General features: G+C 40.9%; 1 protein-coding gene across 1 annotated transcript in view; it reads left to right on the top strand.

Annotated features, from left to right (window-relative positions):
- BMPER (BMP binding endothelial regulator) overlaps nucleotides 1-14,241 on the top strand; it is a 246,556-nt gene that overhangs the window by 48,968 nt on the left and 183,347 nt on the right. Inside the window, exons 4-5 of the mRNA XM_049641682.1 lie at nucleotides 7,413-7,495; nucleotides 11,638-11,728. Coding sequence (XP_049497639.1) covers nucleotides 7,413-7,495; nucleotides 11,638-11,728 — 174 coding nt within the window. The remainder of the gene's footprint in view (nucleotides 1-7,412; nucleotides 7,496-11,637; nucleotides 11,729-14,241) is intronic.

Below are 14,241 nucleotides of genomic sequence, written 5' to 3' on the forward strand. Positions count from 1 at the left end.
AAAAGGCCTATGGCATAGCATGACTGATAACCAAAGGGAAAGACGTTCAGAACAGAGTTTAAACATAGACCCCCAAAGTCAGGTCTTGCCTCTTCAGCCACAAAACCTGCATTTTACTTTATCATCTTGGTCTTTAGACATCACTGGAATGTGATGTTGAAGTATCACTGGGAGGCAGCATGTCACATTCCCCAGGGATGCCATTTTTACTTTTGAAGCTTCCACTTTCTGAGCTTCCTCTGTGTGCCTGGCAGGAACCAAATAATGAATGGAACATGGATTTTGGAGTGAGATAAAAAGAATGGCTGTATGACCTGGAGAAAGTAATTTAGCCTTTCTTGATTTCCTCATTAAAAAAAAAAATGGGGGTAAAATGTTCTCTGTCCTACAGTTCTTTTTATGAGGATAAAATGAAATCACATGTGAAAACTCTTTGTACAGTGCCTCACCTTTAATAATTATGCAGTGATTTTTATTTTCTCTCTTCTTTGCTTTTTTCTTGTCGGAGGATTATTTATGTGATATTTCTGAAAATATTTTTTGGAACTCTACTTTGGAAATGACCTCTGGTGACATTTTCCCTGCCCACGTTAGAAAACCAGTCTGATGACTTAACAGGACAGTCTCTCCTGTTTTTATTCTTTTTCCATTTTTGCTCCATATGAGCTCAACCCAGTTCTTTCTCCTATGCCTGTTGAGAAGCAATGGGTATTGGCTATTTGACAATGGGGTGCTGAGGATGGAGTGGCTGTTGCAATGCCGATTCAGTCCAGAGGGAGAAGCACTCCCATATTCAGGAGGGTTTATGGTAAGAACAGATCAAATGCAGGAATGATGGGTGATGTGGCTCATATAAAAAAGTTGTTGCAAGCATTTTTCTACCTTAATGCATTGCATATTTCCTTTATTGTATTAATTATACTAAAAGTTTGAAAGCATATTTTATTGCATAGAGTCCTAATTTATTTGTGGCTCATAGAATCTGTTTTATTACCTTAATATCAATGCCAGATATTGTATGTATTATAATCTTATGAACTTACGAGACTGGCTCTGTAAGCCACAATTTCCTCACTTTATGGTCTTCAATAAACACATAGATTAGAAATCCAAGTAAGTCACGTGGCAATTTTATGTTCCTTTATACTGGTGAAGTGAGTTGAATTTGCAAATTGTCTATACTCCTCTGATATTTCTGCATATTTGGGATTTTATTCATAGAACCATCAAAAATTAAGTGAAATCGCTTTCTGCCATTTCTTTTTCTATTGTTGATCATTTGACTTCAATGATATATTTAATATCTAATTGGAAAACAAAACAAAAAAAGCCATGAAAAAGAATGTTGTGGGGGGCACACACCACTGTTTAAGAACTCAGTTCATGGGGCTGATTCTTTCTCTTGGGATTGAGGAAACGGTTTGACTATAAAATTCCCATTAGCAAAAAATAAGCAAAATTGCCTGCAGGATTCATGGTAGGTACAGCCTCGGAGAGTAATAAAAGACTGTTTTAAATGAACTCCTAAGGACACGATATAAGCCCTAGAATGGCTAGTCAGATTTTATGTTTATCCCTCTTGATTATACTTCCATATGTTTCTGGAGAACAGTGTCTGAAAAGTGGTTCATTAAAAAAATCGTATTCGACGGGGGTAATTTGGGGCTTATTGACCAAGTCCCAGGGGTGGGGGTACCCTATCAGGTGGCCCGGAAGCAGCAAAGAATGGCAGAACTGTCTGCTCTGCTTCCCTGTACCATGTGGCATGAACTGACTTCAAAGACCCCAACGTTGCTTTAAGTAATTATTACAGTTTGCTAACCCTCCCCCCGTGAAAGACAAGGATAGACTAGAAATTTGGGGGACCAGAGTGGAATTGGGAAAGAAAGGCGCCTTCCTGAAAATTTACTTAAGAGGAGGCTTGCACAGCATGGGAAGAGGGGACCTGGAAACTGTTGATAGCTTCTCACTTCTAAGGTTTGGTAAGTACTGGATGCTGAAGGACTTTCCTTCATTATGTTCAGCCCTAGCTGCCTGGTCCATGGGCGTGGTAGAGCTAGTCAGTATTAGAAGAGACAGATTTTGACATCTGAGTTGCTCCAGGAAAGCTTTGCTGTTTCTGGAAGTAGAATACTGAATTGAACTGGTCCACCTGATAAGAGAAGATAGGCAGTCCAAGGAATGTCCTCTTTTCAAAATTCTTTTCCTGTGGTTTGCAGGAATAGCTGCACTTTAGTGCTTACTATGTATTCCTAGTGAAATTAGACACTTCTTAAGTAACTGATACACATAAAGTACTGTCAGGGACCTGGAAAAGACATTTGAAAGGCCACCTACACATGGGGAAAGAGCACAGGAGCACTCCTTTAGTGGAGAAATTTCTAGGAAGGGTTTCCAGAAGCTATGACCTTGAGCTGAGTCTTGAAGGATTTGGCCAGGCAAAGAAGGAGATCTTGGGTAACCTATGTGTCTTTGTGGGGATGGTGGAGAAGGAGGGAATGGATGAGATCTGGGTTTTTTAAGAAGGGACCAGCATTTGCAAAATCATAGAATGAGATCTTCTGGGCATATTTGGAGTGTTTTAAGTGGAGCATGTCTGCAGTGTGGGGAGATTGGGAGTAGCAGATAAGAGAATGCAGAAGTGAGTCAAGACCAGGCATGACAGCTGTATATGCTAAGAAGTTTCAATTTTATAGTAAAGGTTTTAAATCCTCTCCCACTTCCTCCTTCTAGATACTCTTATCCAATTGGTTTGGAGAAGAAAGGTTGGGGATAGATATCAGTCTACACCTCAGCCAGGCTATGAACCATTAGTCATTGATAGAGTGTAAGCATGAATGAGAATAAGACCAAGGTCTGAAAGAGCACACACGGTAGCCCATGAGAAACAGCCAGCAAGCCTGTTTTAGCATTCTGGGGGGAGAAACAGCCAGCAGCTTAGTTGAAGCTTAGTTGAAGTAGGAGTGGAGACAATGGATAGGTAATTAGAAGAGAACATCTAGAAGGTGTGTGTGTGTTGTGGTGGTGGGGAGAAGGGTGGAAGAAAGGAAGGGTGGCCAGACACCACAGAGAATCCTGTAAGGTAAAGACATAAGGTATTCTTACCTGTAAGGTAAAGAGTGTCCTTTGGATTGGGTACTTAGTAGGCAGCCGCAGCCAGAGAGAGTGACATTTCAGTGGAATGGTGGAGGCAGGTAGCCCAAGGTGAAGACCTTGAATTTGCTTGAAGAAGCCTTCAAGTTTGTTATGGTTAAGGAGAGTAGATAATCCCAGGGACCTAGATGGAGTTCCAAGAATGAAAAAGAAAGGGCCGGAAAGGCAGGTTGGGGCTATGTTGGGAGGTGCTTGGGGTTGTTATTGGTAATGGTAAGATCCAACTATATGCTCTTAGACTAATGTTTACCTGACAGTTGAGAAGGTTAAGCCCTTTTAGGGTGAGACCAGGTGGAGGTAAGGCTCATTAGAAGGCCAACGCCACTTTTTATGGCCCTGATGATTTTTAACAGCTGTTTTAACAGCAATGATGAAAATGTGTGGTATGCTGTCTCCCTTGGGATAATGTGACTGTTGAAAGAGGTCACAGCTAATTGGAAAAATGAATTTTATTGCTTAATTGTGGATTCAATTTATTTGTGTACTTCCTGTTACCATTTGCCGTGTGTTTTCTGAATTGACTAGTTGACCAGGCCAAGCTTCTCTATAAGAGTATGTTTGTTTAAAAAAAAAAAAAAAAAAGCTCTGAAATTCTTCCCCACCCTGAAAATATTTAACATATAAAAAGCCAAAATTACATACATAAGTGAATATAGCTAGTTGAGGTTTGTTTTTGTTTTAGTTTCGTTTTGTAGAGAAGAACTATTGGGGGATGTGATGGTTTTGATCAGGGTTTCTCAGTGTTGGCACAATTGACATTTTGAGTTGGTTGACCCTTTGTCATGCATTGTAGAGTGTTGAGAGCATCCCACTAGATGCTCATAATACTCTTATCTCCCAGTTGTGACAACTGAAAATATCTTCTAACATTATTAAGCGTTTCCTGGGTGGGGGATGGGGAGAGGGTAAAATTGCCCTAGGTTGAGAACTATTGGTTCTCAATATATAGTAGTGGTTTCATCAGAAAGTAACTATTTCCTCCTGCTGGAGTATGGGTAGTTTCATCGAAGCTTGTGGAATCTGAGAAGCTTTCTGTCACCAGAAGAAAACTAATGAATATTTATAAATTCCCGTGTCAAAAATTGATTTAAAAGTATTTAAAGAAAAAGGAAAAGCTACTTTACTGGTTGCCTGACCATTCCTCTGCCCCATTTACCCACCCTTTCATGTAGTTCCTGAATCTGCTGTCCTTTAATTCCAATCTCAATGCAAAGGATATTATGCAAAGGATATTATGCATTAGAAAGTGCCTGAATAATATCACCCATCTAGAACTGGATGTGAAAGGACCTAAATTCTCCACACCCAGCGTGGAGCCTCACGCAAGTTCAATCCCATGACTGTGAGATCATGACCTGAGCCAAAATCAAGAGTTGGACACTTAACCAACTGAGCCATCGAGGTGCCCCGTAAATGTTTGTTATAATTTGACAGAGTAATTTTATGCCTATTACATATAATACAAGAAATTGGGCTTCTATTTTGTGTTAGCTCTTTAAATGGAATTTTTTGAGTAGCTCATTTTTATTATATTTTTGAAGAGATCAGTCCACATTGGATTGGAAGAACAAAACCAAGACAAACTGTCTTTCACTGGAGGTAGTTTGAGAAGCACTGCCTTGAGGTATGATGGAAATATATTTTTGCTTCTCTTTCTACCCTGGCCAGTAAGAGATATTTAGTATATTCCTCCTGTGGGGTTTCAGTAAAAAAAGAGGGGCAAGATACTGCCTGTCTTCCCTATTAGCATAAAATCGGTGGCAAATATAATTTATTATAAAGAAATTTGCCTTACACAAAATAAGAGATAACATGAGGTAAGCATGAGGTTCTCTTTGATTGTATATGTAAGTCTTCACAGAGCTCATGTTAGTGTCTTGCATTAAATAACATGTTTATCTTAGAACAGAAATCCAAAGTGCGGTGAAAATGTCCATTTAAAAAGTATTTTAACCCCAGGAAGTCCTTAGATACGCAGTCTGCTAGAATGTTTGGTGTCCTGGGTCTCCGTACTAGCTGATGTTAGCGAAGACAGGTAGAAAAAGGAAAAGGTATGGACTGTACTTGCTAAAGAGATTAACACAAATGTTTTGAGTCTATTCTGTTGTTCAGACTCATCCAATGTTTGGGAAGATCTGTTCCATGGACTCAGCTGTGGTAGACTGACATGTGAACATGAAGCAATGAGCACTTCACAGTTTGACCTTGGTCTTTGTATGTTAAACTACAGTGGAGGAGCTAGCCTTCCAACTGACACTTGAGGGAGAAAGCATTGCTAGGTTCTCTGCACTGAGGACCACTTGTTTGAATACCTTTTATCCCGTATTGAGTGGAATAATCCAGAGAGGCCTGTCCCACTCCTGGGACCCTTCACGCATGACCTGGCATTGTGTAGGAACAGTCTCTTGGCTGGCAGTTCCTGCCTGGTCTATATGGTTTTGTAGTGTACTTCCTCCTCCAGAGTAAAAAAGGCAAGATCTTTGCTCGCTCTATTAGCAGCAGAAAATCGCCCTTTCTTTCAGTTTTTTTTTTTTTTTAATCCAGAGGATGAAAATATATAACATATTTGGAAACTCCACTGGCAGACTTGGCAGGCGTTTCATATTTACTTGGACTTAACATGAATTGGATTTGGTCCTCTGATTTCCCCGCCTCCATCTCTCGGAACAAGTTATTTATTATCCAAGTGAGTCTGTGTTAGTGGATCAGACATGCGCATGGAACATCTATTGTAAGTGTGTTTGTTCAGTAAGATTTATGCTAGCCCAAATTGTTTTATATTGGTTTTCATTGTTGAAAATTTACTGTATTCATTCTTGGTTTGGCGTAAGTATTTGTAAGTGTGCTAGGGGTTCCTGTGGTTGAACATTTTATCACTGTAACACTTCATGCAAAGGAAATTAAAAAATATATAGTGAAAGCATTTCCCTAATATGTTTCCAATCAGCTGTGTACTTCAGTAATTTGATTTGTAGGAACTAGAGAGAAGAGTATTACTGAGCTCTTTTCAATCATTCATAATTCTCTGAGAATTCAGATCATGGTTCCAAGTTAGGAAATTGTCTCTTGAAATTTTCTTCAGGACTTTAGGATTCTTTTTTGTGTGTGTAAAGAGGGCTTTTATATTTTATTTTATTTTATTTCATTTCATTACCACAGCAGTATCTAAAAGAATTCAGGGAAGGAGATATGGGTCTTCTGTCTGTATCTTGGACAAGAAAAACTGATGTGGATTGAGGTTGATTGGCTTGTCAGAAGTCAGTCATTGGTACAGAGAGGCAGGACTTTTTATTTCTGCATTATCCCGTGTATGTGTTCCTGCTTCTGTACTCCTTGGGCTAAGCAGTCAGACTGTAATTCCTAAGACCCTTTGCCTGGTGGGCTCCTCATAATCTAATATACAGTGACTAGTGACACAGGCAGTAACATCTTCCCTGAAAGTGTACCACACAAGGTGGAGGGCGATATTTGGCCAAGCTAAATTAAGATCTAGGTTGTGATCCTTGTGCCATTATTTCTTTGGCTCTTTCTACAGGGACTTAAGCTAAATGGCTTGTTTCCTCTTTTGAGGATCTCTGGCCTTTGACTTGTTTTTGCCAATGAATGAACATGACTTCTGTTTTGGCTGGTGAATTAACTTGTGATAACCCATAAATTTATGGTTTCAGATTTCCTTAATCTAGTTCACTACTTAAAGTAAGATCAAGGTGAAATGTGAAATCATAGTCCTTAAACTGGGAGGCAAGAGATGGGAGGTTTTCATCTGGTGAAGACAGTAGCTTGCCAAGAGTCTTAGATACATATAAAATTTCATAATCATTTCCTGTATTTTAATATCCTTTTATTTCCTACCATGTTTTAACCTTCCCTCTTGACCTTCAGCAATTTTGTGTTCATTTAAGCCTTATGAAAAATCCCCTTTCACAGTGGTGATTTTAGCCCTGGTGCTCCTCCTACGTCAGTGAGCATAAAGTCATGAGGTCATGCATTTTGGCCAAGAGAGTACATCAATCCATGCTTTTCCATTTGAAAACATAGTCTTGGGGGTTAATCTGCTTAGTAGTCAAAGAATTAATGTAAGTGAAAACCAAGTGGATATTTAGAAGGCTTAGTTGTGTTTTGGAGAAAATAGCCAAGGAACACGATGGTTCCTGCTATTGCTAGTCCTGGCTTAGAAGACATAACTTCTTTTGCTCCAAAGAAAAAGGAAACACATATTCACTCTTGGTCTTTTTCCTGCTTCTGTGTTTCACGTTTAGGTTGCACCTATGAAGGAAGTACCTATAACAGCTCCTTCAGATGGCAGAGTCCTGCACAACCCTGTGTTCTACGTCAGTGCCAGGTAAAGTCTATTTTATTTTCCACTGAAAAGGAATCAGTAAAGTCTTCCGCAGAAGCACCTTTTAGACAGCACAGAAGGAAACCAAAAAAAAAAAAAAAAAAAAAAGTGAAACAGAAATGAGAAACAAATAAAAAACAACTGTATCCTTATACATATTTATTGTGATGCTCACCATAACAAGACAGGCACAGAGTAGATATTATATCGCACTTGCTTCCAGAAACATGCAGTGGAATTGTTCACCATTGTTAAATTGTGCCTGGAAAATCTCCGGAAAGATGTATATGTCCTTGGGGAAAATTCATGTCTTCCTGTGAGTCAACTTTGTGCAAAACATGAATTCCTGTTAGCAGAAAGAGGTATTGTTAGAGGATATATGTTTTCCTTCTCTGATTTAGAAACATTTTGAATGGGAGCCAATCTGTAAGCTTATTAAATCAAAGCAATTAGTACACTCTAACCTCAATGATTTCAACATGACAAATTTGAGAAACACCAGTTCAATTCCTAAGGAGCCCACTGTGGCTGGTGCTGGCTGCTCTCTGCCAAGGGCGCTGATTCTACATGACTCTAGTTGTTATAGGGCTTCAACACAGCAAGAGAAACGAAAGGAGAAATGAAGAATCTAAACATTCAAACTCCTTTTCTTATCTCTAAGGAAATAATTTAGAAAAATGCTCATCTAATTTTGGCATTATTTAAAAATTCTCTATAGAGAAGATGTTGTTAAATCATTTTACCCCTAGTCCCCTTTTACTGTCCCAGGATACGCTCTTGCGTTGAAAGGGGAAAGAAAGGTTAGTGTAATAATGCCTATTACTCTTGGATCTTATCTCAAGTATATTGACATTTAGTTTATTGAAATCCGACTTTTATGTAGCCATGCTGCTATATACCCAGAGTGGGCACACTCTCTCCTAAGGTCATCAGTTATTTATTTGGCTAAATATTCATATCATTTGTGTAGTAAATCTAAATTGTTTGTGAAAATGAGCAGGAGACAGAACAGATACCAATAACAGATTAATGGAATCAATAAATATTTGTTGAATTTTTGCTCTGAGAGCTGTAAATTCATGCTTCATGGAACAAAGAGATGAGAGCAGTGAGTTGTAATAATATCTAAAGTCCACAGTCATTCTAAAATTTGCACCACCCACCCCACCCTGCTTCTTGACCAATGAAATTTCCCCTCCTTCAGAGGGGCACTCGGAAAGTCCTGCTTGCATGGAATTGAAACAAGACAACCCTCTGTCTTTTGGAGTATAGTATAACATTTTTATGCAACAGCCAGAGGTCTTGAATATCCCCAAATTGCATGGAACAGTGGTGACGTTTGCTACTTTCGGATGAAGACTTTGTTTGAATTAAATGAAAACTATTCTGTGGGAGGAAATAGTTTGTAGACCGAGTAGCACATGAAGCCATTTTCAGTTGTGGACACTGAGACTCCTAGTGCCTATCGTCTTTGGTCACCGGCTACTCATCAGGCCCACAGAGAATGATGCAGGAATATCCCATTATTATTGGAAGAGATCTCAAGGACTAACAGCCCTGGGAGTCAGGAAGGGCTGAACTGCAGAATAGAGCCCAGAGGGGATGTTATCTACCAAAGATGAACTTTTGCCTTTTCATTTTCCTTCTTTAAAAAAAATTTTTTTAAATGTTTATTTATTTTTTAGAGAGACAGAAAGAGAGAGAGAGAGAGAGAGAGAGAGAGAGAGAAAGAGGGGGGGGGGGGGTAGAGAGAGGAAATGCAGAATCTGAAGCAGGCTCCAGGCTCCCAGCTGTCAGCACAGAGCCCGACGTGGGGCTCAAACCCACGAACTGAGAGATCACGACCTGAGCCTAAGTCAGACGCTTAACCAACTGAGCCACCCAGGCGCCCCATTCGTTCTCCTCCTTTTGAAAAACTTTGCCCGAGTCCTACTTGCCAGTTTTAAAATACCATTTCATTCAATAGTCCTAAAAGCAACCCTCTAAGGTAGTTGTAAAAGCTCAGCTGGCACCTTCCCACTCCTGCTTATTTTCTTCCTCTGTTAGGGAATGAAACCTCACCTGTGGGTGCGGGAAAGAGCCACTTACTGGTACCTCAGGGGAGGCTTCACTTAAGACACTTCTCTGCACAATGAGACAATTGCGAACTCTTAAGCTCTTCCCTTCCCAGGGCATGAAATCAGTAACAGAGGAGAGAGTGCAGTGTAGTGAGTGAAAAAAAAATACAGGCTCTGCCACTCACATAACGTGTTTCTTTCTCTAACCTCTCAGTCTTGTCTCCTGTGAAGTGAGGATGGTACATCTCATAGAGTAACGTGAGCAGTAAGTCAGTCTGTGGTTAAAGACACTTATGGTAGACGTATGGACTGGGCACAATAGGTGTACCAGGCAGGTAACAGGTAGTCTGACTACCTGGTTTATTTCCATTTGAGCTGAATTCTAGCTTCTTTCTTCTATCCTCCTACCAAAAGAGTTCCGATGGTGAAAACTTTACCTTTATTTTCCACTTTTACTTTCTTACTAAAGAGAAAAATCTGAAGATCACAGACAGGAAATTCACGCTGGGAACAAATCTGAATCCTCCATCTGGATTGCAGATACTGAAGGGAAATTGATCTTGGGCCATAGCGTTTTGTATTGCTTCAGTTATATAACTGAAGCACAGATCCTTTTTTGATGTGGTATACTGTGATATTTTGACTGTTGTTCTTTTCTTTTCCAAATGTGATATAGACCACAATAAATTCCTCTGGTAGTGGAATCTTCAGGCCTGACAGATACGAAGATATTTAGGATATAACTTTCCTTGTTGGATTGAGATAATATGGTAGCAGACAGGATGAAGAAAAATATCCAGTTGTCAAATTGTTAATTTTTTTTCTTAGCATGTGCCACCCCTCCCTGCAAAACAAAATCAAACACACACACACACACAAAATCCACTTATAAAATGGACAGAGAATATGGAGAAGATTTTTCAAAGGCTAACTCTGAAAATTAATGTAAAAAATGTTTCAATTGACATTAAAATACTAGAATCCCAAGATCCATTTGCAAGTGAGTCATTTGATTTCATCATTAAGATCTAAAGGCTCTATTTTTCCATATATAGTTTGAACTTTAAAGTAGTTGTATCTTGGGGCGCCTGGATGGCTCAGTCAGTTAAGTGTGCGACTTCAACTCAGGTCATGATTTGTGGTTCATGAGTTTGAGCCCCGTGTTGGGCTCTGTGCTGACGGCTCAGAGCCTGGAGCCTGCTTCGGATTCTGTGTCTCCCTTTCTCTCTGCCCCTTCCCCACTCTCTCTCTCTCACACACACACACAAAAATAAATAAACATTAAAAAATTATTTTAAAAAAGTAGTTTTATCTAATCTCATCATTTGATTTTTGAGAGCCAGGCTTTCTATGTGAGGCTGAGTGAAACTCCTAAGATGGCCTTGTTATTTCTAGAAGTGTGGTAAAGAATTAGGTCTCCAGGGGCGCCTGGGTGGCTCAGTCGGTTAAGCGGCCAACTTCGGCTCAGGTCATGATCTCACAGTCTGTGGGTTCGAGCCCTGCATCAGGCTCTGTGCTGACAGCTCAGAGCCTGGAGCCTGCTTCCGATTCTGTGTCTCCCTCTCTCTGACCCTCCCCCGTTCATGCTCTGTCTCTCTCTGTCTCAAAAATAAATAAATGTTAAAAAAAAAATTAAAAAAAAAAAGAATTAGGTCTCCAGATGCCAGGCTGGGGTATTATGCTCATACTCTGTGCCTCATAATCAATGGCTTAAAGTAGAATAACAATTATAGAAAATAGAGTAAGTGTTGACAACTTAAAACAATTGTGGATGAACGCTAGACTCTGTCAACTACCGACTGGCAGTAGGACGGTCTTAAATACTAGATTTAAAAGAAAGAAATTTGAGCCAAAGAGAAAGACTGAGGGCAGGGTCAAGACAGGATTTGTGCCCTGAGTTCGAAACCATCAGGGGTGTGAGCCGGGAGATGTGACCTCATTTGTGCCATGTCCTCTGGGCTTGTCACCCACCTTCCTTTGCACTCTTGTGTTTGGACTCTTCCCCTATTCCCTGGGTTACTTGCCCAAAGTGAATCGCTCCTCAATGGGAATTCTGGGCTGACATGTTTGTGGCGTTCTGTTTTTCAGGAAGGTGTTGTCACAGAGTCTGAGGTGCGATGTGTTGTTCATTGTAAAAACCCTTCCAAGCATCTGGGAACGTGCTGCCCCACATGTCCAGGTAACATTCTCAGGAAGGGAAGGCTGCTAGACTCCCTGAGCACATCACTGTCAAATCTCCGTGAGCTCTCTCAAGAGTGCAGGATTCTCCCCCTCCTGACTGGAACTTTCCTCACTTTGTGGCTGTGTACATAACAGGTTTAGAGAGCAAACTCCTTTTGCACAGAAATGTCCGGTTGGACTCTCTGGTGTGCCCAGCGTGAATGCAATGTGCTGTAGGTCTTGGCACGTGGGTGCTCCAGGCTCCAGAGGCCTGCTTTCCACTCCACAGGGCCACAGGTAACGCTTACTTTGGAAGGAAAAGCTGTGGCTTTCTCTTGTTTCCAGAAATGTCTTTTTACTGCTTCATATTGCAGTATCTTGGCTAGAGCTTGCCTTGGTGATGAGGTGACCAGATGTTTTCTGAAAACTGAGAGCTGGGTCCCTAAGTGAATTTAGCTTAGGGTTTTGCCGGTCTCAATTTTCGGTGTGGTGCAATGAGTTGAATCCACTGTCTTTTTAGAGGGCCCCACTGCCTAGCTGACAGCAAAGGATCTTTCCCTTCCAGTGGCTAGAGTGTTTCCTTTTACTTTTCTGAACAGGATTACAAAGGCCTCCTGCATCTTTTCTTGCCCTTAGGTACAAGCCCAGGGATTTTGAGGTGAGAGATTTTTTTCTGATCCTTTAAGCCCCTGGCCCATGCTCTCAGACAGATATTCTGAGTTTTGGTTTTACTCTCAGTGCTTTTCCTCACTGGAGGCGATACTCACAACCAGTACCCAGTTTCCAAGGGGCTTTCTGTTCTGCAAACCTTCCTGGGGAATGGCTCAGTACTATGCTGAGATGCTCTGCAAACATGAGCCCTGCTCCCTCTGCAGGCAGCTGCTTCCCCTCCCCCACCCAAATACAGTCTGAGATCAGCCTGGACCTGAGTCCCTATCAGAGAATCCAGTTTTTTCTCATCTTTGAATGACAGTAAAGACAGCTGCTCTCCACTACCTCTAACCTTCCTGAGTTCCCTGGACAGTCTTTTTTTGAGCCAGATTTCCTTTTCACATTGGGATTTCTGTGGAGTTTGTATTCTTGGATGAGCTTACAAGAAGGCCAAAAATTGGTGGAAAGTAAAAGATTTCTTTCCATAATCCAATCATTTTGTATCTATCAAACAGTTAGCTTGTGTTCCTTTTGCCTCTGAATGCATTAGATGCTTTGTATTATGTAACCATACCCTTAAATGCCTAAAGGGGCCTTATTAAGTTAGATCAGTAGTTCTCTAGACTGCACATTAACATCACCTTGGAAGCTTTAAAAAATAAATCTTGATGCCCTGGCTGCATTTCAGACCAGTTCCATCAGCATCTCTGAGGGCGGAATCCAGGCCTCCCAGATAATTCCTATACACCGGCAAGCTTAAGACTGATAACAGAGCAAATTTTATATGCCATGTAGATTTAAAATTTATTGTAGCTCTTAAATATGAATTCAGTTGTGTTGAAGAGACTGCTGCTTTATTGGTACAGAATCAACTCAGTGTATGTAACATTCCTCCTCAGTTACGAGATCGTCATGTTTTTAGGCTGCCTTTGAAAACGTGGGTATACAAAGAGCTGAGTGAGTTTATTCCAGCAGTTGAAGTTATCATATTTGAGCAACTGCTTCTTTCGCTTGGCTTTTGGTTGAGTTCCCTAGAAGGAAAGCCTGAACTCTGTGCCTCCACATACTGCAGTGCTAAGCCCTCCTGACCGTCCAGGGAGGGATGAGTTATGTCCGCAGTTCGCACAAGAAGAAATTAGATCTAGTGAGAATAAGGACCTCTCCAAGGCCTGTGAGTTAGAGTTGGGGCCTGGTCCCTTTTCTTTCTTGGCCACTATACTACACTGCCTACTTCTCCCCTCCACCCCAAACGCACACCGTAATAATTGTTCTGCTTGGTTCCAGATGCCCTGGGAGACAAATCTTTAAAAGCTAGCTTGCCAGGGCCACACGCTGGCCCCCTGACACCTCGGCAGGCTGTGTGCCTTTGGTGATGGGGTCAAGAATCAACTCTGTTCTCTGTCTTTAATTTCAAAGGCCAACCTGTGGGATGTAAATCAGAAGACTCAGAAGAGGCCACATCCAGACTGTATTATCATTTGTCTTGGGAGGGAGGACTCAGCCAAGTCTAGGTAGGGACAGTCAAGGAAAGCCATGGGGTATTCTCCTTGGGAATCCAGAAGGACTGACATCTGTCATTGATCACAGAATGGTATTCTGCATAATGACAAACATGTACAGTCTGCGGTCGGCTTCTTCCTGAAACAGATTTCAGGACATTCTTGTTGTCGGTTCTTTCCTTTTGTCTGACTCTTTACTCAGTGATGGTGGGTTGTGATGGGAACAGTTTACATAGAATTTTCATTTAAAATTTTAAGTTTATTTATTTAAGTTGTCAAATGTAGATTGTTGTGGTTGATCTGTCTGGCAATCTGTGACAAAACCAGTGTGCAAACACATGAAAGAATTGAAGACCCTTTGTTGGAAGCGTGCTTTGAAAGG

The sequence above is a fragment of the Panthera uncia genome, chromosome A2, assembly GCF_023721935.1.
Source record: "Panthera uncia isolate 11264 chromosome A2, Puncia_PCG_1.0, whole genome shotgun sequence".
Classification (NCBI taxonomy): Eukaryota; Metazoa; Chordata; class Mammalia; order Carnivora; family Felidae; genus Panthera; species Panthera uncia.